This window comes from Gymnoscopelus microlampas (genome assembly GCF_963454915.1).
Source record: "Gymnoscopelus microlampas genome assembly, chromosome: 1".
Classification (NCBI taxonomy): Eukaryota; Metazoa; Chordata; class Actinopteri; order Myctophiformes; family Myctophidae; genus Gymnoscopelus; species Gymnoscopelus microlampas.
Genome location: NC_139962.1, coordinates 47,241,569 through 47,265,932, shown reverse-complemented (window position 1 = coordinate 47,265,932; position 24,364 = coordinate 47,241,569). Strand labels below are relative to the sequence as shown.

The 24,364-nt window shown below is 43.0% G+C and overlaps 1 protein-coding gene across 2 annotated transcripts; it reads right to left on the bottom strand.

Annotated features, from left to right (window-relative positions):
- Window positions 1-3,881: 3,881 nt before the first annotated feature.
- lrp3 (low density lipoprotein receptor-related protein 3) lies at window positions 3,882-24,186 on the bottom strand. 2 transcript variants are annotated; one of them, XM_084059514.1, is made up of 8 exons: window positions 23,831-24,186; window positions 20,559-20,697; window positions 18,610-18,821; window positions 15,190-15,755; window positions 13,810-13,929; window positions 13,124-13,623; window positions 12,435-12,567; window positions 3,882-9,250 (listed from the first exon to the last, which is right to left on the bottom strand). In XM_084059514.1, exons 1-8 carry the CDS (start codon window positions 23,940-23,942, stop codon window positions 8,372-8,374), a joined length of 2,661 nt encoding a protein of 886 aa, XP_083915640.1. In that variant the 5' UTR covers window positions 23,943-24,186; the 3' UTR covers window positions 3,882-8,371. The 2 variants fall into 2 exon arrangements, with proteins under 2 accessions (XP_083915640.1, XP_083915641.1); XM_084059515.1 differs by having other exon boundaries at window positions 20,559-20,694.
- Between the last annotated feature and the right edge of the window lie 178 nt (window positions 24,187-24,364).

The following is a 24,364-nucleotide window of genomic DNA, read 5'->3' as shown; positions in this document are numbered from 1 at the left end:
TAGGAGGTATCACTAGTGAGTTGAGGTGGATAGGAGGTATCACTAGTGAGTTGAGGTGGATAGGAGGTATCACTAGTGAGTTGAGGTGGATAGGAGGTATCACTAGTGAGTTGAGGTGGATAGGAGCTATCACTAGTGAGTTGAGGTGGATAGGAGGTATCACTAGTGAGTTGAGGTGGAAGAGCTTGTGCAGTGGTTCCCAAACATGTCCAGGTGTGCCTTTTTGTATTTTGAGACCACCAATTATTACTGCATTATTTATTTTAATTCACTATCAGTACTTTGTGTGTACTGTACTCAATTCACATTACAGAGACAAATTATATACCAGAATTTCCCCAAACTTTGTATTTGCCATTAGTAAAAAAAAGAAGAAAAAAAGTGTACAGTGATCAAAATGTTAAAGAGTCTTATTTTGCACGGATACGTATGAATACAGGTGTGCCTTGACATTTCGACTTGCCCTTTGGTGTGCCTTGGGCACAAGAAATGTTTGAAAACCACTGAGCTACCTAGAGGATAGAGGCTAATGTGCACAGGCCAAGAGCTAGGGTTTGGAGGTAGGGGCTCACGAATAGAACCTAAGGGCTTGGAATTAGGAGTTGAAGCTATAGGGGCTAGAGGTTAGGGACTGGGGTGGATGGACAAGGGATTGGGGATATGTGGAATAGAGGTTGAGGACGGGGACTAGACGTTGAGACTCAGGACATGTTCTCAAATGGGGGTGGATGAGACTTTTGTCATGGCTGTTAAACAGCAGACTCTTGTTAGAATTATCTTCTCATCCATTCTGCGTGGGACAAAACTACACCATGTTTTACTGTGTAATCCTTATCATAAGACCTGTCGACATGTAACTGCTGCTGCATGGTCACTGGTGTTTGAAGTTGAGCACTTTACTGTCTGCTTGGATTCAAACTAGCAACCCTCCATTCACCAGCATAATGTGCATGTGACCAAGAGAGCTGGTCTTATCCAGTCTGCCACTTGAAAAGATACATGTTCAACTGGTCATTGGAGTGTTCAACTAAGCATTACATTTACATCCACTGGCTGTAAGAAAATGTAAGAATAACCATGCATGTAGACCAAGGTTAATACCGTTCCATCAATCTTGGTCCACATGAATGTTATTTAAATATTTGGCTTGCAGTACATCTCACAGAGCTGAAAAAATACATTTCATATATTCTTTAGAATATGTCTAGATATATTATCCAATAACTAGCCACAAAAAAAAGAAGTATTATTAATAATAATAATAATAATAGGCTATTGTATACATAGGTATACAATATCATACTGTATAGCATACTATAATACTACATTACAGTATATACTATTTAAACCAATGAATGCAAGTTTATTTTATATTTTGTCTCCTTTGAAACCTAGTAGAATGTATTGTAAAGTATATGTGATGTGTATTTCTTAAGTGATGCTTCTCTGTTCGTTACACACACACACACACACACACACACACACACACACACACACACACACACACACACACACACACACACACACACACACACACACACACACACACACACACACACACACACACACACACACACACACACACACACACACACACACACACACACACACACCATCATCCCTGTCCTGTAAATATTCTAATCTGTAAAGATTGTGAACCAGCATCGGGGATTCCTGAGAAAACCCATTCCTCAGACCTGTTGTGATTACATATACATACTGTACGTATGGTGTACCTTTTTCTTTTTTTTTGGTGAACTGATGTTTTGTAAAAAGAGCTTAAAGATGTAAAAGGATAACAAGATAATAGCTCATTAAATGTAATTCTCAGTTGATTGGAAACAAATTATAAACTTTGGTCCTCTTTGTTTGGATAAACCAGCTTCTGTGTGTATGCGTGTGTCAGTTTCACAGGTGGAAAAAGTGTGTATCGTCGCCGTCAGGCAGAAACCTTGTATCTCCATGTTTTTATGCTTGTTTTTTCATAACTGAATGCTCTACTTTATCATATGACCGTGTAGCGCAAAAGTAGTTTGCACTACATTGGATCAATTTGAACACATTTCCTGAAAAGCAATGGTTTTGGACATACCAGGTTTCTGCCTATACAGATGCAGAGGCGTCTCATTGTCTGGGCTCTTATGAATGAACAATCATTACTGTGGTGGACAACCATTCTCTTGTGCATGCAGCTGTGACCAGCACTTAACTTAATGAGAAAAATGTAATCAATCTGAATTGCAGCCATCAGAGGAAGTGATACCACATAAAATGTTAAGTGCAGCCAGTAGTTCTTGCATATGTATGTATACTGTATGTTGTTGTTGTAGTAGTGGTAGAAGTAGTAGTAGTGGTCGTAGACAGTAGTAGTAGTTTAAGTAGTAGTAGTATTGCCTTGAGTGGAATTGATTCTCTACAGCATTGGTTCTCAAAGTGGGGTCCTTGGGGGGGGGGGGGGGGGGGGGGGGTACCAGGGGGTCCCCAGCTAAATTAGTTACAATTAGTTACTAAATTAGCGTCACAATCATTTTAACCACTTTAACCATGTTATACTTTGGCTATTCAAAAATAGCAGATAGCCAAACAAGCCAGACAAGCTAGATTGTAGATCTACTATTTTTGAAAAGTCGTGAAAATTGGTGCAAATCTTTGAATATATGTATTTTTTAAAGCCAACAAATCTTTGCTTCTGGAGGTCACTGTCACAAAATATGAGATGGGGGTCTGCAGCCAAAATCATTTTGGGGGTCCTTCACATGAAAAGGTTTGAGAACCACTGCTCTACAGGCGCTTTCACACTGCTCTTATCCTAGAGCTAAGTGATTTACAGCCCCAGGCTAAGAAATGTTGAAAAGGATGTTCTTCACACCACCATATTTTGAAGAGTGCTAGCTCCCGGTCTAGCCCTGGGCTTGCTGGCCCCGCTCCAAGCTAGTTCAGAGCTTACACTAAGCTCTCTGGGTCAGTACAGACCTGCATGGGCTACGCTCCAGGATAAAACAAGCCACAGGCTAAGGATAGGCCGGGGTTTGTGTTATCCCAGAGCTAAGCATAGAAAAGTCCATTATAGTTTTCTAGCAGTGGTGGAAAAAGTACTCAAATGTTTTACTTAAGTAAAAGTATCAATACTGCAATGCAGAAATACTCTGTTACAAGTAAAAGTCCGGTAATCAAAATTTACTTGAGTAAAAGTACAAAAGTATTGGCATCAAAATATACTTAAAGTACCAAAAGTAAAAGTACTCGTTGTGCAGAATGGCCTGTTTCACAAGTTATCATTATGTCTATGTTTTGTAATAATAATCAAACTCTACAAAGTAACTAGTAACTAACATTTTCTAAAATAATTGTAGTGGAGTAAACGTACAACATTTGCCTCTGCCTCGTAGTGGAGTAGAAGTAAAAGTATTGAAATTTGGAAATACTCCAGAAAAGTAAAAGTAGCCTACTTAAAGGTTTTTACTTAAGTACAGTACTTAAGTAAATGTACTTAGTTACTTTACACCACTGGTTTCTAGTAGTTCATTATTACATACATTTGGTTGTAATATTTTGATCACCAGCCTTTCCACACAGAGGAAACAAACGTCCAAGTCATGCACTCATTTAGTCATGCACGGGTTCACATTTTAAACACTTAATATGTATATACTTCGTTGACCGGAGTCCCCCAGGGTTCTATAATTGGCCCCTCCTTTTTCCCTCTACATCATATAGTGAAAATAGCTGATCTACAAGCTCGCAACTAGATCGGGTATTTTCACAGAATGATGGTACGAGCCCAGAAAAGGGACACTAGGGTTCATGTGTTTAAAAGGTAAATAAATGAACCATAGCAGATCAACTATCAAAGAGATTCATGTTTATTAAAAGCAGGCACAAGAATTCAGAACCGATCAGCTGCATGTACAGGCTTTCAAGTGGCAATTAACCTCCCAAACGCATGGCAACAGTGAAATGAGTCATTACGCAGTGTCTTTCTCACAGCACAAAATATACAGACAGATCCCAAAACAAGATAAATTATTTTATACAAACATGAGTCCTCTCTTTCAGCACAAGGATAAACACAGTCTCACAGCAGAGTGGAGAAGACATTCTGTCCTCCAAAAGAAGAAAATCAGGAACTGTCTGAGAAAAGATTATTTCAAGTGTATCTCTCCTACCACCAAATATATTGTTTGGACAGAAAATATACCATATCACATAGCAGTGACACATTTAACCATTTTTTTAATGATAAGAAATCTAAACACCTATATCCATGACCTTTTAAAACCCTTGCTTAACATAAACCTGATAGGCCACCTCAAAAGGATCGTTACCAGAAAACCCAGTGCAGTGCATCTGCAAAGTAGTTCCAATAATAATTCATCATTATTATTAAAACAAAACAGTACAAAGATATATACTTCAGAATAAATCACAAGATTATGTTTTAAACCTATAATATTTGGCCAAAGAAACAATTCAGAAATGAATATTTTGGGCACTGATTGAAAACATACAGTATAACTTGACAAGTACATCCAACTAATATAACGGAAACAATATGCTATGTTTTACACGCTCAATACACTTTTGGCAAACTATCACACATGAAATGTATGCGAAATATATTATTCTTTCGGTTTAGGCCAATTACAATGTCTGTAGTCTTTTAATCTCTTCTAGCATTATGACCAGATCTTAGCATTCTGACTGTTAATCAGTACAACTTAAATTCTACAGAACATTCAGAAACAGTGAAAGATGGAGAGTGAGACAGAATGGCCCACAAAATACAAGCTAGAACTTGATACATGGCTTACAATGAAAGAGATCTAATCTAACTCTCTGACAATCTAATCTTGCTCTCTGACAAAATAGGATCCGTTCTCTCTCCCAGCTGTAAGTAACCATTATCGACATTGGCATTGACATTGGAATACTGTGGCTCTTGAACTCTGTCAATGGCCCTGACTGTATTTAAACAGGACTCCTGTTGTGGCCAAAGATGTTGTGACCTATGCGGGGCATGTGCTGGGCCCACGGGTGTCCAGCACATGCCCTGCATGTGACCATGTGTTGTGATCAAACTAGCAACTCTGTCAACACTAACCCAAGATAGCAAATTAGTCATTGGTCAGTAAAGGATTAACAGACACCTCTTGCATCCTGTTAAAGCACCTAAGCATCTGTGTGAATTGATGTCTGCTTTAGACTGATTTTGTGGAGGTTTTCCCTGTGAAAAAGATGCAACCTAGCCTAGAATCCAGACTGACATTTGGATTTTCCCTCTCTTAATACTAGTGAAAAAATCCAAAAGATGAACATAGACAGCCAGGCTTTCAGGCTAGGTAAAACCACTCTAAATCAGTGGTTCCCCAACAGTGTGTCGAGGCACACTGCTGTGCCGTGAGACGAGTGAGTATGATTTGGGTTTTGGGACAACCACACATTAGTATTGCAATGTATACCACTATACAAATATAGATTTCTTTCTATATAAGTACTTTGTTGTGTGCACTCATTTCCTAGAGGCAAACTCTAAAGATATATATATATGAATTACTTTCCACCTGGCATCCGTATTTTGGGCAAGGCATTATAGACAGAAATATTAAATTCCGACACAAACCTATGTTCAAAAATAGTGAAAATACTCGATCTACAAGCTCACAATGCGTTGCATCCCGAATCTCCCGATGCTTTGTGAGCGTGTAGATCGGCTATCTTCCCTATGAATACAGGTGTGCCTTGAGATTTTGACTTGCCCATTGGTGTGCTTTGGCCACAACAAGTTGCAAAACCACATATATAAAGAGTTGAAAGCGAGAATTATAGCCTTATGCTATATTATTTCATATGACCTGCACGTTACTGTATAATAACAAAACCTCAAACACAAACCTTTCACAAATGGGTGTCCAGTCATCTACCTCAATGTTGTGCAACATTAAAACAGTGACATGTGGAGTCACATCATTTGATTAGGTCTCTCCACAATATCATACAATTCACAGTTCTGGGTTCTGATGTTTTTTTCCAGTGTTTTCCAAAGAACATAATAGAATATAATATGAATATAACTTTTGCAAAGAAAAACCAACAGAGGTATCTTCACACAGTCATTGTGTGAGGTACAGCATAGATATAGACAGACAGGGATGGGAGAGAGATGTCTCTAATGGCATAGAGAACCAATATGCTAATATGGTGAACTATTTAATCATCATATTTGATCATGAGGCCATACATGTAACAGATGGATGCGTTAGATTGTTATCTTGTGGGAAAACATTTCATACTGGCATGGCACGCATAGGAACATACAGGAGGTGAAGAAGGTTTCTCTCTACACCAGGACATTTGGCATTTCCATTCATACTGTTCACACTGACACATTGTTATTTACAGGGTTTGATTTGAGAAACAAAAACTGAGGGGAGGGGGACTCAAACATCCCCACCGGCCATAAAAATGAACAACCAGAGGGGGATATCAAAAACAGAGGCATGGATCCCCCCTAGCAAATCGAACCCTGGTTGTTTATTAAAAGGTATTGTTTGAATGGAGAGAACCTCCATGATGCTTGGTAGCCTACCACAGTGGCAGAGCCAACTATGTAGATTGTTTTGAACAGAAAATAATACAATAACATCAAAACCTCGGGTTTTACTGCGGAAGGAGATTAAAGTAATTCCTTTCAGTGTCATCTGACCAGTGCATTCTGCAGAACATTTAAACAGCATTTAGAGCAAGGCACCCCAAACAGACAGAGACAGACAGACAGACATATACTGTAGAACAGCTTTTGTGTGGCAGCAGAGGCTAACGTACAAAGCAGAGCTACAGTCGTCCAAACCTCTAATACACATTGAAACAGAGGCTTTTGCTTTCTTGTCCTTTTGTCACAGTATTTCCTTGACAAGGCTTAAAGAAAAAAGTCCCCTGGAAAAAAACAAGCGTACAAGATCGGTTCTACAGAACCGAGTAGTGAAACAGAGATGTTTATCTCCTGTCCTGAGTAATGTAGTCAGGTCTGTAGCAAATCCAGCTAGTGTATGACATTTTTCTGCTGAGAAAAATGAGCACACCTTTCAGATTCCAGTGAGATTTTGTCTGTGATGTCATCCTTTTAAAACTGAATGATGATGATCATATCACTGCATGATGTTTAACAAGAATAAAGTCACATTCTGCTGCATTTATAAATTCCAAGCATCAGAAAATTTTCTGCTGGTCTATGGAGAGGGAGTTATGGTGCCTGTTTGCTGAGCCACTCTATCCTGACTGATATTAGCAGTCTGGCCGAGGTATCGGCCGTTATTGGATTTTTTGAAAGGAACACCCTGGCTTCCCTATTTTGCGCATGTCATTATAGGCCAAATAGTGCCCAAATAGTGCCCTCCAATTTTTTATTTTTTTTTATTTTCAGTAATCGGTGGTTTAGGCCCTAGACCTAGATCACCGATTACTGATGTTTTGACTTTGACAAAATTGGGATTAGCATCGGACTGAAAAATCTGGCATCAGCCAGGCTCTAATTTGAATACAAGTCGATCAAACACTGCTCACACTGGTCTTGGTTCTTACCTTGTAAACACTGTTTACAAGATTCACCTCTGTTAAACTGCCAGGGGAGTTTTAAGCAAACTGTTTTTGAAATGTTAACTTGCAATATGCAAATCAGTCATGTTTACATCAGCAGTGCTGAGGTGGATTAACAGGCTACCTAAGGAAGGAAGGAACGCAACTATATCAAATGCAGAAAAATGTCAGGAAGAGGAAAAACATATATAAACATGTAAAGAGTCTTTCAAGAATTGGTTTGATTGGGCAACATCACAGCGTAAACATCTCTATGTCATTATATATATCCCACAAATGTGTCGCCATGGCTCTTTATCCAACCTTTTGCATCTGTCTGCAGTTTGGAGTCAAGTACCTCCATCCTGGGCTCTCAAGGCTGGTTAATACTTGGGTCGCAGAACAGTATCGTGCGCCGAACGCAGTCGATGTGTTCGGGCGTAACACCGTCGTATGACGAAGCATCAATTAGGAATCAGCCTGTCTGTCTCACTGGATGGCAGTAGGTTAGAGGTTGGAGGAGCTTCAGTCTTGTGATTGCAGCGTCGGTGGTTGGTATCCCTAGGCGCCTGGGGGGCGTGACAAAGTGAATGACAAATTATTCTCTCTTGGGCAAGGCACTTAACCCCTGGCCTGATTCAGTGGAGTTGCTCCGTAGCCAATGGTAGAACACTGTGGCCGTTCTCCCACTGGGAAATAGTAGAAGAATAGTGTACAGGTATGGAACGAGTATCGAGTGCGAAGCAGGGTGGTCGCTGTAAAAAGAACTTCCATGCTCAGCTAACGGTGTCTGACAGAGTCAGACAGAGTCAGCAGTCTCTGCGGTGGGAGAGATGGGGGAGATGTGTCTGAGAGGGGAGTACCTCCTCAGGGATACAGAGGTCAGGTTTACAGCCAGTCCCACTACCAGCCTCTTGGAGGCTTTACGTCGGTGGCGAGGGTGGAGGGGGTGGTAGTGGGAGGGGGTGGTGGAAGAGTGGGAGGGGCTTGGGGCGGAGGAGGAACAGGAGGACGCGTGCGGAGGTCTGCGGCCGCAGGTGGGCAGGGCTCGACAGTCTCCTCGCTGCGGTGAGGTGGGCGGTTCAAATCCCCCTCCTCGCCTGCCGTTTGCCCTTTCGACGCCTTCCAGAGACCGCACCTCGCGCCCTAGCTCAAACTCGTCCTCCTCCTGGCTCTCCGAACTGGAGCGGAGGGGGGAGAGAGGAGGGGAGGAGGAGAAGGATGAGGAGCAGGAGGAAGACGAGGGCGTCGGGGGGTCCGAGGAGAACTGAGGAAGGGACAGCGCGAGCTCCAGCGCCGCCACGGAGCAAGGAGAGGGGGTCGCGACTGAAGTCACACCCACCAACCTCAGCTCTCCTCCGGCCTCGTCTGGCGTCTCGCTCCCCCGTCCCTCCTGCAGGCAAAGGGGCAAGCCGGGACTATGAGGCCACGTGTCCGGATCTGAGGTAAGAGAGGGAGGAAGTGGTGTTGGTGAAGTGATAGGAGGAGGCGGCGCAGAAGGAGGGGAGAGGAGAGGGATGCCGTGGCCCCGGCCTCCGTGGGGTCGAGTCGCTCCCCCTCTCTGCTGGAACAGGCGGGTCCAGAGACGGCCCAGGCGCCGGCGGGACGCGCTGCGACGAGATGAGTGACGTCGCATTTGTCTCCTCATCGCTGTTCGCAGGTTCTGAAGAACAGACGACTGGAGACGGAGAGAGCGAGATATTAATCATTTGGACATGTAGTGTTGATGATCTCTCTAGGTCATCCTTGGACGAGCTCTGATAATCCCCTGATCATTTCCTTGGATGAGGGTAATGCTGCATACAGTATCTCACTGGAGAGATACTGTAGAGAGAGAGAGATATGTTTACTCTCTTTTACTTCCTGGTTTACTTTTTTATTATTGCCAGCTTGTATCCGTTGACACTGATGACAGTGATAACATCGTTAGGCACGTTTATTTTTTCAAACAAGATTTTTATTTTTATAAACGTGAGAACAATGGCTTCTAAAGCCTGCAGTTTTAATTAGCTTGGATTCCCCATCGATGATGTCACTGGTAGGTGTTTTTTGGACTGTCCACAGCCCTCCTCTGAGACACAGACCGAGTAGGCAAAAATGGTACCATGAGCATTAGTGAGGACCAATTATATAAAGATGGGTGAAGTCGTCCTTCTTATAAAAGTCAACTCTTTTCTATTGTCTTTTTATTCTGTTGCACTGTGTTTTAAATTGTAAATGTAAATTATGTTTATTATTGTTGTTGTTGTTGTTGTTGTTGTTGTTGTTGTTGTATAGAGGTACAGATATATAAGAAGAGAGAGAGGGGAGGGAGGGAAGAGACACAGGGACAAGAGGGAGAAAGCGAGCAAGTGAGAGATGTGGCAATAATGGAGGAGAGGAGGCGTTCAAATGAATTCATGCCAAGAGAATAAATTGAATTGAAAAGCAAACGTGAAGGGCAGAGAGAGGAGGTGGGAGAGGGTGGAGAAGGATGGAGGTAGAGGAAGAGATGCAGAGAAATACAGAGTGAAGGACAAAGAGGGACAGAGATGAGAAAGACCATAATAATAATAATAATAATAATAATAATAATAATAATAATAGCTTGAATTTATATAGCACCTTTCATGAACCCAAGGATGCTTTACATCAAAAACAATGAACAACAAACAAACAAACAACCAAAGAAACCAACAAACAACTATTTGCCATAAGCCTGAGAGAATAGTTGTCTTTTCAAGGCAGCCTTAAAATAGTCCAGTGTTGGAGCATGGCAAAGCTCCATTGCGAGAGAGTTCCACAGGGTGGGGGCTGCCACACTGAAGGCTCTGTCCTCAAAGGAAGAATGGAGACAGCAGATAAGAGTCGGTTTCTTTTAGTTGTATGAATTAGTAGATCTGATCTCTGCCTGCTCTCCAGAAGGCTACAGATCACTTTCTGATGTGACAGTGTCTTGTATCCATTTTAATCCAGATTGTGTCTAGATCAAGTTGAGATGGATTGCAGGTCACATGGCTGCTGGCAACAAAATGCACCTCTACAAACATAACTTGTGTGACTACTTGGGATCCAATTTTCACACATCTGTCTATTTTTCTAAATGTTCAGACATCATGGACGAAGCAAGTTTACACAATTTAAGAACAAGCTGAAGGATGCAGGTGACTATGCCGTCCTTAAATGCAGAAAGGGACGCATTTGGCCACACAATGTCACTGACCACCATGTGGTCTTCTGAATGATTGGATTTTAATGGATCATTGCAACCGCAATGCGTTTTGGGTAAAAAAGTAATAGTGACGTCAAGTCTGAGCAGGGTCAAAGAGTGAGCAGTGAGCACTGCAGGTAGTGGATAGGTGTCTTTTTGAAGGACACTAATGATCTGTGATTCCTTCCTGTAATGGCATGGTTTGTAAAACCACCTCAACAGCCACAAATATGTCAAAGCTCTGTCCTACAGGGACATACATCACTAACTCTCTGTCCTATAGGGACAAACCGCACTAACCGTCTGTCATACAGAGATAAACGACACCGTCTGCCACCCACACACACACACACACACACACACGCGCGCGCGCTGACGTGGCGTTTTCTGAATGCTTGGCGACGTTCCCAAGGACAAGCAACAGAGACTGGGAGTGTGTATGTGCATGTATAAGTATGCGTGTGTGTATTTATGTGTGCTTGTGTGAGTATGTGACAGTAAATCAGTGTGCACACGCACGTGTGCGTGCGTACGTGTGTGTGTGTGTGTGTGTGTGTAATGTGCAGCTTAGGAAGTGTGCTGATGCTGGGAGTTCTATCATCAGGCTATTATCATCACTTTAAAGAGGTGAAATGAAGAGATTTTTCGACACACATATCCATGGTCATAATGAAGGCATAGATAACAAGACAGGCCAAACAAATTGGAAGAAAATCTAAACAAAACAAAAACAAAACTTTTGTATCACAAGTGTATAAAAGTCTAATCTTAATTACTTCCCGTCAAACGACAATGTAATGTGCAATTACATCGGCAGGCAACCAATTTCAACCAATAAAAATCCCATAGTTCAATGGACAATCCATAAGAGATCCATAAGATGCAACCTTTATTGATCCAACTGGGGGAATTGGACAATCCATAAGAGATACATAAGATGAGATAAGACCTTTATTGATCCCGCTGGGGAAATTCAGTTGCCAAAGTCCATAGTCTGCAAAAGAATCAAAGCCTCTTTCACACTAGAGAGCGGTGCTACTCTGTGTCTCTCTGTTAGTCTGTTCAAGATACAAATATTCACCGCCGCTGCTACAACTTCATCCGGGTTTATGTTACTGCAAAACCGCTTGGAGTTGCAGTAACATAAACTTGATTCTACACTGCCTTGTTGCAGTGCACGAACAAAGTTGGAATCAGAGTTTAAATGCCTATTAACATACAAACTGTGAAATAAAGACAACCCAGTCAGTTACTTGTTGGCTGCCTAGGTCTGAAAACATCGCCTCCCAGTCCTACGTCAACTGGGGACAAATAATCCTGCCCCCTTTCTCAGTACTATCTTTACCCATCCAGTGTTGAATGTGAAGCGCATAGATGTAATGTGGGTTTGTTTTAGAGATGACATGGGGCGGATGAAAACTATGTGAGAGGCAACCAGTTCTGGAGTAGGGTGAGGGAAGCTGTACCTCATTTGCATTTAAAACTAGAGACATAGAAACCGCCTGTCCAGAAAAGGACAGAATAGAGTGGAATTGTCAGAAAACAACTTTAAAGGTTTGTTTTGGGGACATCAGAGACCTATCATTAACTAATATGTGATGTCTAGTGCGGACAGCTCTGTTGTCACTGCCATTTTATATCTATGTGGTGGTGTAATGAAGTAATGTGCTACCTGTACAGGGTTGTAGACAGGGAAGTCATCCACGGGAGGGATGAGGCCCTGGGCGATCAACTGACCATAGGAGGGTGGAGCCTCTCTCTGCACAAATTCTGCCTCCAGACGAGTCATCTGAGTCTCGAAGGCTCTGAAGAGAGACAGACAGACAGAACAGAAGAAGAAATGTGAGAGAGACTACGAGTGGACTGAGGAAGAGAGACAAGAGAGATTGGTGCTGTGTAGCTCAATGCACTATGGCTGCGGGGTTAAGGGTAACCTAGTCTGAATACCGCCACCTAGTCTCGAAAAAACTTTTTGTCGCACAACCTATGCTAGCTAGTTCATAGAAGAATGACATTGGTTTCAATTCAGACACACTGATCGTGATTTGTTACATTAAAAATGGTCCAGCAAAGGACCCCAGAAGGAGCGCTTCATCTATATCAATGAATAAACATTATTTTTTTATTAGAATTTTTATAATTGACTAAATCGATTACTCTGATTAAACACTTAGGACCTGTTCTATATTTTGTCATAAAACTGTGTCACACAGCAATCAAAAATTGGTTTACAAGCTCATAATGCAATGCATACGTCGCTATTTTTGAGAATCGATTATTTTATTTAAATGGATGATTTAATCGATTAGGTCGATTATTTGCACCAATACAAAAAAAAAATGATTTGAGAAAAGGCTCTACCTATACTCTCTGTTTCTGAGCGAGTAGAGTTTGAAGGCACAGCCCAGGGCGACCACCAGCAGCAGCCCACAGACCAGGCTTCCAATCAGGGCAGCGGTGATCACCTTCCTGGGCACAGTGGCCAGACAGTCCCTCTCGTCGCTGCCGTCCAGACAGTCCTCCTGTCCGTCACACCTCCACGTCTCAAAGATGCACAGGTTGGTGCCACAGTGGAAGTTCCCCGGCTGGCAGTCGAAGCAGTTCTTCTCGTCCGACCCTTCTGGACATCGCTTCTGGTTGTTGCAGCGCTCGGAGGTCGGGTAGCACGTGCTGCTACCGCTGCCGATGCCAATCCGACCCCCGCTCCCCTCGCAGGGGTACTCTCCTGCCGGACATGCCGGGCAGCCCTCCTCGTCGCGTCCGGAAGGGCAGTGCCAGTAGCCGTCGCAGCGCTGGCGGTCCGAGTAACAGCCCTGGTCACCGCCACACGGGTGTTCCCCGGGAAAACAGTAACCTTTGACCTAGAAGAAGCGAAAACATAAAACCCTATTCATGACCAGTGATTGACCAACATTTCTAAAACACGGATGTTCCGGCCCACACTGCAGCGCTGTGCTAATCCACATTCCAGGTACAGGAATATGGATTAGGGTTGGGTGTTTAAAGTTATTACAGGTTATGTGTGTTAGGGGTTTAGAGCTGGGTACCTGGTAGGTTGCATTGAAGCCGCGCCCAAGGCTATGAGGCTGAGCCATATACAACACACTCATCTGTCCTCTGGTTGACTCCAGCAGAGCTGGCCTGTGGTTGTTATGGTGGGACAGAGCCTGTGGAAGAATTAAGACCATGATTTACATATTGATTGTTTTCTAAGGTAAGTAAAAAGTGCAAAAAGTGTCTAAAATAAATAATTGCTCAAAAGTTCCCTTAACTGCATGAACCCTAGCATCCCTATTCTGGGCATGTCATAATAGGCGAACATTTGGTGAAAATAGGTGAACACTTTGCGGCGAGATCAAATCGTGACGCAACTCTCTCTATATATATCGCTGCTCAGAACACGTTGCACAGCGAGGGACCTCTCTGCTTACCCCTCTGAGAACTAGAGCTTGGGCTGTGGACAACAAGGTTAGTTTAAGGATCCCACAGTATCAAATGTGGGCAAAACCTGGCTGCCTATATGGCTTTGTATAGTGTGTTTGAATTACACTGGAGTGTATCCGGGTGCATAGGAACCAAAACACAAAGTGGAAGCCATGACCTTTGACGGTTCAGAGAATGGCAGCCAGCTGCAGACATGCTGTGGTTTCATAGAACTCCCTCCCCACAATGGGGATATCCCAGCTGAACTACCCGTTTGTTCACAGAGGCATTCTTTTCCAGAACAATCTAGCAACCAGAAGTCAAAGTACAGGTGCGTGAGACTATTTGATGCTATTGATGAGGACTGACATTAAACTACATTGATTCATTGACATTCTCCTGTCTTTGTTAATGAACAAAATGGGGTCTAATAACAGCGTGGCTTTATGTGGATCTTGGACTTCATGTGGCCTGTCTGTGATGCCATTAGTCTATGCCGTATCTACGGACAGACAGAGGCCCACACACACACACACACACACACACACACACACACACACACACACACACACACACACACACACACACACACACACACACACACACACACACACACACACACACACACACACACACACACACACACGGCTTGCCTCTTTCAGAGCCACATGGTAATAAGTGTTAAATCATAAAACAAATGATCACCTGGCATTCATTGTTGCCCTCACATCCAAGTCAGCCCTCAGTTATGGACTCCCAGGCAATAACAAATGTTTATATTCATAACTGTTATCTTATTAACTGATATCGATATTCTTATGATAATCTTATCACTATCTTTAATCGTACAATTCTAAAGTGAATATCTGCTGCTTCTTGAGCTGAATATCTTCTGCTGCGTCTTCTCATTTCATACTGATAGCCTATCTCTTCCACGACATACTTCTACATAAACATTACATCATGCAGCTAACAGCAGTAACAGCGTAATTCCACTGCCTCACCTGCAGGAGGCGCTCGGCCCTCTGTACCAGACCGTCATAGACATGAAGCGAGTCCCCGAGGCCCAGCCTGAGGTCCAGCTGCAGAACGATGGGTTTGGGGTCCTGGGTGTCCAGGAACCAGGCGCACCTCACCTCACCTCCTCCTTCCCCGCCTCCTGCCCCGCCTGCCTCGCCTCCTACCGCCTTCCCCGCCACACTGCGGTTGACCCGGAAGTAGAAATCCGGCGAGGCAAAGGAGCCGTAGAAGTTTCCCAGGCGCTTTCTCCCACAGGCGGTGTCAGCGCAGCCACGCTCGTCGCTCCCGTCCGGACAGTCGTGCCTGCCGTCGCAGCGGAGTAGGGGAGGCAGGCAAAGGGTGGAGGGCCCGTGGGTGCAGGGGGAGGATCCGGGGGGGCAGGGCGGGCGGCGGAGGAGGGGAAGGGCATCGGTGGGAGGAGGGGAGCAGCCTCGTTCGTCTGTGGAGTCACCGCACTCGTCCTGGCCGTTGCACTTCCAGGTCAACGGTAAACACTTCCCGTTCCCGCACAGGAACTCATCTGGTGGGCAACTGCTTTGACCTAGGTGACCTATGAACAGGAGACCAGGTTATAATAATAGCATTAACATTATTACAGCAGCTTGTGTTCAAAGCAGGTATTAACACGTTTGGCGGTTTAGGTTAAGAAGAAGTTTTTGCTTAAACACAAGCTACTCCAACAAAGGAATCCATCTGCCTACTAAGAGACTCTGTCTCTGTGTGTGTATGTCCGCAGCTAATCGCCATATTTCTTGTGCATGCTGACAGCAGGCCAAGGACCTCTATTACCAAATATTTATTCAAATACCCTCAACGAAAACCACGTAATTTATGTGAATTAATCGTCACAGAGCAAAATTATAGGTATCCCGTGGGGCTATAGACCAAAATAGCCAATCGTACGCAATCTGTCTGTCCGCCGTATGGGATCTACAAGCACACTACTAAATAGTAAATTACAACACTCATGTCCCTCCAGCTCATGGGATGTACCAGCACTAGTCAAACACATGCATTTGCAAAGCTGAAATGCCAACTTGTGAAAGTTTTAATGTAGTTATGTATAATATATGCATGTAAAACATCTACCTTTCAGCAAAAGTTTCAGCGGTACACGTTCTTGTGAAGTATTTTTGTTCTTATTGGTGAAGATTATCACTACAGTCTGTCTGTTTAGAGACAAACTTCCTATGTACTGCCCATTGCCTTGCGTCTCCAGGCTTCCTCTCGCGAAAGAGTCACAAAGTAAATGTGGGGAAGCGAACACTTTTCAAATCGTAACGTTTGATAAACTGCTGATACAAACATAATTGACACAAAGAATTAACAATCGGATGACAGAGACATTTCAATGACTCAAAAACTCACAGAAAGGTCAGGTAGAAAAAAAGGGAAAGGGAAAATGGATGCATTGAATATGAGAGAGAGGGAGGAATTACTTTTGGTTAGTGAAGTAATCTTACCATGATACTTAATTTCAATTTACCGGTAGGTCAATTTAGTTTAGTTTTAACTGGTTTCATTTAGTATATTTTATTGTTTTGGTGTAAGTGAATTCCCACTGATAGAACGAAACACCTCAGCCTCTAAGAGGCTCTACATTACGTTACAGTGAGGTAAAGGATAGGTTCAATTATCCACAGACACTAATAATGAGTCAACAAATCAGTGCTTCCTCGTGCTTCTCTAGATATCGATTGCCAGTGTGCTGAGTTGCTCTGACATCACCTGTGATAGCAGCCAATTATCTGCTTTTATCTGCATCTTCCCCGTGGGGGGGGGGCTGTGTGTGTGTGTGTGTGTGTGTGTGTGTGTGTGTGTGTGTGTGTGTGTGTGTGTGTGTGTGTGTGTGTGTGTGTGTGTGTGTGTGTGTGTGTGTGTGTGTGTGTGTGTGTGTGTGTGTGCGCGCGTGCGTGCGTGTGTGTGGCTGATACTCACTACTGCACACTAAACATTCCCAGTACTGTGTTGCCTATGTGTTGTTTATAGGAGGAGAGATGCATAAAGTTAGTCTTGTTTTGCAATTTCAGTTCTTTAGTATGCTACAAAATATTTATTTTGTTCTATTTTGGGGCTTAGGGCTAGGGGAAAAGATGTTCTCCTCTGATTGAATGTAGACATAATATCTTGCAAAGTAAAGCATAACTACGCATGCTCCAGCCGCTCTATATGTGGTTTGGTGCGGAGTGATGCGTAGTCTATTGAAATACGGCCCGCGCCCGTAAGATTTGCGTTGGGACCTGCGGGTACCACGGGATCCCGCTGCCGTCAATCGTATAGTGTGAAAACCACAACGTTATTATGACAGAAAGAGACATGTGTAGTGTGAAATGCTTAACGATCTGATGACTCCCTTTACGATGACCTTAAAAGTCGTACAGTGTGTAGCTGCTCTTAGATAGGGAGTCAGTTAGTTCTGAACGTTAGTGATAAATTATACATGCACACGCACGCAGTGGTGTAAAGTAACTAAGTACATTTACTGAAGTACTGTACTTAAGTACAATTTTGAGGTGTTTTTTACTTTAGTGTAGTATTTCCAATTGTCTGTACTTTACTTCTACTCCACTACATATCAGAGACAAATATTGTACTTTTACTCCACTACAATTATTAGAAACTTTAGTTACTAGTTTTTAATAGATATTGATTATTAAAACACATTGACCGCCAGAGGTTAATCTCATAATGTACTCACCAGTGCCAAGGTTTTATTGTTGTTTTTTTGTTTTTTTCACGTCGCCATAGACCCCGTTAAAATCCTTAAGAATGCGCGATGCACTGTTTGTAAACATCGTGCAGATGTCCCTGTGTCTACCAGTGAAGACCACGTGTCAAACGGGGCATCCATGTTGTAGTTAGAACGGTTTATGTTAAACAGTAATCAGCGAGGAGAAAAACTACAAGGAGAAAATTACGTTTAAAACTGGATCCCAGAAAGGAAGCGGATGCGATCGAAAAAAACGGAACCCATATAATTCTGTTTCCGGTCGTCCTACCGGAACTGGATCAACAAATTCGGGAAAGTGCACTTTTTCATAATATAAACAGTTCGCGTAGATCTACGCGACTGGCACGTGGCGTGTTAAGACAAAACATACATTAACCAAACACGCCCTATTTTGTACTACAGCTATTTGAAAATAGCCGATCTACAAGCTCACAACGCGTCAACAATTTTTATACATTTTGAAAACATGAAATGGGACATTCTGCATAATGAGTATGTTTACTTTTGGTATTTTAAGTACATTTTGATACAAATACCTTTGTACTTTTACTCATGTAAATGTTTCCACACTTTTACTTGTAACAGAGTATTTCTGAATTGCAGTATTGATACTTTTACTTAAGTGAAACATTTGGGTACTTTTTCCACCACTGGACGCACACACTTCATTTACCTCTGATATATGACAGCCTGAACCCCTGAGCCTGACCAGAGCTGTTGTTCTGGGAGTGGAAGTACAGAGTGACTCGACCGCTGGAGGAGATGAAGGGAGAGGGCAGCACTGAGCCACACAGCCTGGCTTGCTCACTCCAACCTGGACTGGACAGCTCCAGCCAGTCCCCCGGACATCTAGCCGCAACATCATCCACGTCAAAGTTACGGAAACTGCAGGGGAGGAGAGAGGAAATATGTGTGGAATATTTTTGTATGTTTTGTCGTTTTATTTAGCACTCAAGTTCATAGCAGAGTAGGGCTGCACCTATCGAATATGTTCTTAGCGATTATTGTTTTTGGGTGTTTTTTTTGTTTCGCTATAAACAAAAAAGCCCCCAAAATGTATTTAAAAAAAGAGAAGGACTGCAAGGAAGATATATTTAGACCGTCAGGAACAAAGAAGCCAAGCAGAGTAGCAGAGTAGCAGTCTGTCAGACTGTTTAGCCTGACTGACAGATAAGACAGACAGACAGGCAGACAGACAGACAGACAGACAGACAGACAGACAGACAGACAGACAGACAGACAGACAGACAGACAGACAGACAGACAGAGTCTGGCTCTCCGCTGCTTATCAAATCAAGGAGGAAATGTGTCAGAGAGCAGAGCTGAGAATTTTAAATTAAACAGACATCTATTTAGAAGAGCAAAAAATAGATCAGAACATCCCAGCTAAAAAGCCTTGTGATGTATCACAGATTTCATTCAAACTGTATTCTGTCCAATCCATCAGTGGTGGAGATTCAACAAAGAACAATTTCACTACAGTCTCTAGTCTAGTTCTTTACAAATTGTCCTGTCTGCAGCAATGTGTGGCACGGTATTGTAATAGCTTCTTTTGTAGATCTGTTATTTTCATTGACCAACACCTACATAAAACAAAGTATATACATCAGGTTTATGGATTCATTGTTACCTATGACAATGACCAAAACAGAAGTGGTGGATACAACATTGACTGTGTGGAAGCACCGTCCAACATGTATGACTTAAGCTAGTGGCAATACAATATAATGGCCCATTTATAAAGACATCAGCCCATTGTGTCCGATGACAGCGCAAGGAGAGAGCTGGGTACTAACTAATTTTCCACGCAGCGTTCCATAACTAAAGCATTGGTCTGTTTATAGGAAAACATATGCAGCCCTGTGCAGTCGTGGAGGATGCAGGACTTAAACATAAGTATGATTAAAGTGAGCTACGCTATTACCCTCTCGACAACAAATAAATTATAACAGACAGACAGATCAGACGTGACTAGGAACTCTCAAGTAAACACGTGTTTAGTTTAAATAAAGCCTCTCATTTTTGGTACAGAGCTTTGAAATAGGGATTTGAATTTGAAACATTAAGGCTTCTACACAATTTCTGAACATACGATGGCAGCAGTTAATTGCAGAAAAAAAAGAAAAGGCACAGTAAAGCTGAGAGTCATTCACATCCCTGTCAGCAAAATAACTTCTGAATGGCTGGCCTTACCATCAAACTTGGTGGGAATAATCAAACAATAACCTGAAGAGACGGTAAACTTTTGGGTCAAAAACGTCACCGTCACAATCAAGGTCAAGGTCAAAATGTCATAACCACTCATGTATCAGGAAGGGAGAGACAATAGAACAAGAGATGTTCCAGATGCAATGTTTTTCTACCCATGTAGTAGTTGTAGTATTGCCTTCCATGGAGCTTTTTCTCCAAGACAGATTTTCGCTGCAGTCTGGAGTTAATTTACATACTTGATTAGAATATTCTATTTTGATCTGAATTCCTAAGGAGTCAAAATCACTGTGCTAAGCAGTCATGTGAAATATGTATGAAGCCTGGACACGCATGAGTCAGAAGAACATAGTTTGGGGGGTTATGCGCAAAATAAATCAGCCAGGGTTGACGTGTGCGTTCTGTGTAATTTACCTGATGGTAATGACCTCTCGCCGAGCTCCCATGATGCTCCAGGAGCAGTTGAGAGCAGGAGGGTAGGGGAGGGGCCAGGAGGGACTGTAGATCACCCCCCTCCTCTCTGTATGGAACACTGTCTGATCTCCACAACCTGCTGACAGAGTGAGAGAGAGAGAGAGAGAGAAAGAAAGAGAAAGAGAGAGTGGGGGCGGTTTCAGGGCAGATAGAATGTTGTCAATTGCCTCTGAATTGCTGCAGTATTTCACAACATAAACACGTCGTGTACACAAACTTTTTTCTTCTTCTGTATTATTTGTTACTCCTAGCTGTGTCTTTTTTCCTGTTTTTCATAACTGGCACTACAGTCACATTTTGACGTTCGTGTTTAAACTGTGAGTGTGAGTACATGTACTTTGATAGGTCTTTATTTAGGACCTGAACCACATTTCACACAAGCCCCAGCACCAAAACCACGGTGACCTCAATGACCCCCACCCCCTCCTCTCTCACTCTTCAGTCTGCAGTGCAGCAGCAGTAGGAGAAGAAACCATCCGTCTCATTAACTGTCCCTCTAGCTGCTGCTTTACCTCTAGGTGTCTCTCTCACACACACACACACACACACACACACACACACACACACACACACACACACACACACACACACACACACACACACACACACACACACACACACACACACACACACACACACACACACACACACACACACACACACACACACACACACTCCTAGCGTGATTAGGATGCTGTGTGTGTGTACGATTGTGCGTATGTGTGTGTGTGTCTTCCTGATAGGCCATAGGCAAAACCAATATTTGTTTGTGGTTTGTGTGTGTGTGTGTGTGTGTACGTGTGTGTGTGTGTGTGTGTGTGTGTGTGTGTGTGTGTGTGTGTGTGTGTGTGTGTGTGTGTGTGTGTGTGTGTGTGTGTGTGTGTGTGTGTTCTTTTGTTTTCCTTGCACTCTAATTATGTGACTATATTTACCCAGTCATTAGTTGACTGGGGTTCAAGTCATTTACTCAGATTTTGCACTTGTAACCTCACTCTGGATAAGAGCGGCTGCTAAATGCCTAAATTGTAAAGTGTGTCTAGTTTATTTGTCACTGCCTGGTGCCTATGCACATTTTTAAAGTAATCTCAAGCTGTTTTCTCTGTAGAGCAACGCTCTGTCATTGTAAAGTTACTCATCAAGCAGATTCATTAAATGTAAACGACAGAAGCAATTTCCAGAGCACAGTAGGACATTCCCAATACCCCATGGTGTCCCTCCACACAAACACTGTCAGTGTATATGTTTCATCCTAGTCTTTTGTATGCGCATGTGTGCAATGAAAGGGAAATGTGTCTGTAAGGCAGTGGAAGTGTCAGGTTACACTGGGGCTTTTCCCCCGCATCTACACCTTCAACTGAATAGAGATTGTTTGTGTGTGTGTGTAGTGTGTCAGGTGTGACACCGTGGGGTGTTGGGGTTGACCCACTGTGCTCAGTGATTTACATTTAATTAATCTGCTTGATGAGTAACTTCTGAAGGAGCTCTGGAGAGGGGAAATGGCTGAGGTGACTTGTTTATGTGTCACTGTTTAGATTAACCACTTTCAACAGGGCATCCCTATTTCAGGAATGTCATTATAGGTGATTTTTTTTGTGTGTGTTTTACATAGCAAAAATAGCAGATCTAGATGCTCACAATGCAACCTGCTATTTTCAGTATTTTAATTGTATTTTATTGGGCACACGTGGTTAATAGTTAAGTTGGTATGAACTACATTAAAATATCTGCTCATCGATTTGATTTGTGTACCTGTACTTCTGCTGGAACAGAGCAGAAGATAAACTAAACGTTTTTCTGTTTAACTACTAGCCCCTTAACTTAGTTATCTTAAATGTCTATGTAGGCCAACCATGGTAGGGCTTGGTGACTTGCTAAAATGAGATTACAACAAGAAACATGACTGTCTATGATACCATCCTACTGATGTGTTGTGTAAATGAATGTCCCTGTCAATAGACAAACCTACAACCCAGCCATACCTTGTCCTCTGTGTGTGTGTGTGTGTGTGTGTGTGTGTGTGTGTGTGTGTGTGTGTGTGTGTGTGTGTGTGTGTGTGTGTGTGTGTGTGTGTGTGTGTGTGTGTGTGTGTGTTGTATAAACAGTATGTCTTTCATACATATATACAGTATATATATACACAGATATGATACAGGTTGATACAATATGATACAAATGTGTATCATATTTATGTCCATTATATTTCATAACTTCAGTCAGTCAATGTTAGTTAAAATGATCAACGACAGACAGACTCTCTGGAGTTGAGAGACAGACAGACTCTCTGGAGGAGACACACACAGACAGACAGAGTTGTGCTGTGTCCTGTGTAGAAGTGAGATGTGCAGGCAGAGTGATGCTGTGCAGAGCAGTGATGTAATGCTGTTTAACAGAATGGAGCGCACGCACGCACAGTCGCCTGCACACACGCACGCGCGCGCACACACACACACACACACACACACACACACACACACACACACACACACACACACACACACACACACACACACACACACACACACACACACACACACACACACACACACACACACACACACACAGCAGTGAGTCCATCAGTCTCTGTGGTTCTTCTGCATCCCAGATGTCTCCAAGCAGCTTTTGTTTACACAACAACACCTATCAGTTCTCACTGGAGAATCAATACCTGTCATGATTTATAACTATGACAGATAGGAAAAAAATATGACTCTGCAACCATAACTGGTCATCTCTCTCTCCCTCCCTAGGCCGATGCATGATGACCTCACTGACTACAGCACTCATAGGAACAGGTCTCTACAGCAGGAAACCATCATCACCTCACCTGGATAAAGTCTATAAAGCAGACTATAACATAGTATCCACACACACACACACGTCACACAAACATATCACACCCACACACGGCTTGATATTAACAGCACCAACCATTATTATAGAATACTTCTTTCTTGCTGTCTCCCTCTATCCCAACCCCCTCACTCACTCTCTCACACACACACACACACACACACACACACACACACACACACACACACACACACACACACACACACACACACACACACACACACACACACACACACACACACTAACCATGCAGAATCTTCAGTTTCTTCTTCAGAGTTGCAATGATAACAACAATAAACATAAGGTTGCTGCTGAACCCAATCAATGCAACAACCATTGCATTGGAAGGAAGGAACACTCACCAACAACAGAGATCAGAGGCAGACGTGCACCCATCCATGCCAGCAGCAGTAGCCGCAGCAGCCGTGCCGTTCCGAGCCGTTCCTCCTCCATGGTGGTGGTGGTGCTCCTCATATCATTACAGCCCAGGTACTGATGAGTCTCCTTTTGTCATCTTGGAGACAATTCAGCCAACATCTGCAGCGTCGCTCTGTGTGTGACCGCGGTGTCGTTGTTATTTCCACCGAGACACAGCGACACACACCTCCTCGCCTTGGGAAGGATCATGCATAATAATAGGAACGATGATGATAATAAAGGAAATAAATGGTCAACTCATTTTTCACACAAGAGCCACAAACGAAGCCTTCTTCGTGCTGCTCACCGACACATTATAACCAGTGTTGCCAGATTGTGCAATAGAAATAAGCAACTGGGTCTATGAAAACAAGCCCAAAAGAAGCGACTAGGCTACGGCTATTTTAAAAAAAAGAAAAATACTTCACTTACTTACATACTTTTATAACACAAATCCCTGGCACAAAATATTTTCAGAT

What these genes read in the sequence shown, in the direction of transcription:
- lrp3 (XM_084059514.1), bottom strand. Translation starts at nt 23,942, where the DNA reads ATGAGGAGCACCACCACCACCATGGAGGAGGAACGGCTCGGAACGGCA. An exon ending in GCTTCAATGCAACCTACCAG is followed by an intron (nt 13,624 to 13,809) that starts GTACCCAGCTCT and finishes CGCTTCTTCTAG; the next exon opens with GTCAAAGGTTACTGTTTTCC. An exon ending in CTCAGAAACAGAGAGTATAG is followed by an intron (nt 12,568 to 13,123) that starts GTAGAGCCTTTT and finishes GTCTCTCTTCAG; the next exon opens with AGCCTTCGAGACTCAGATGA.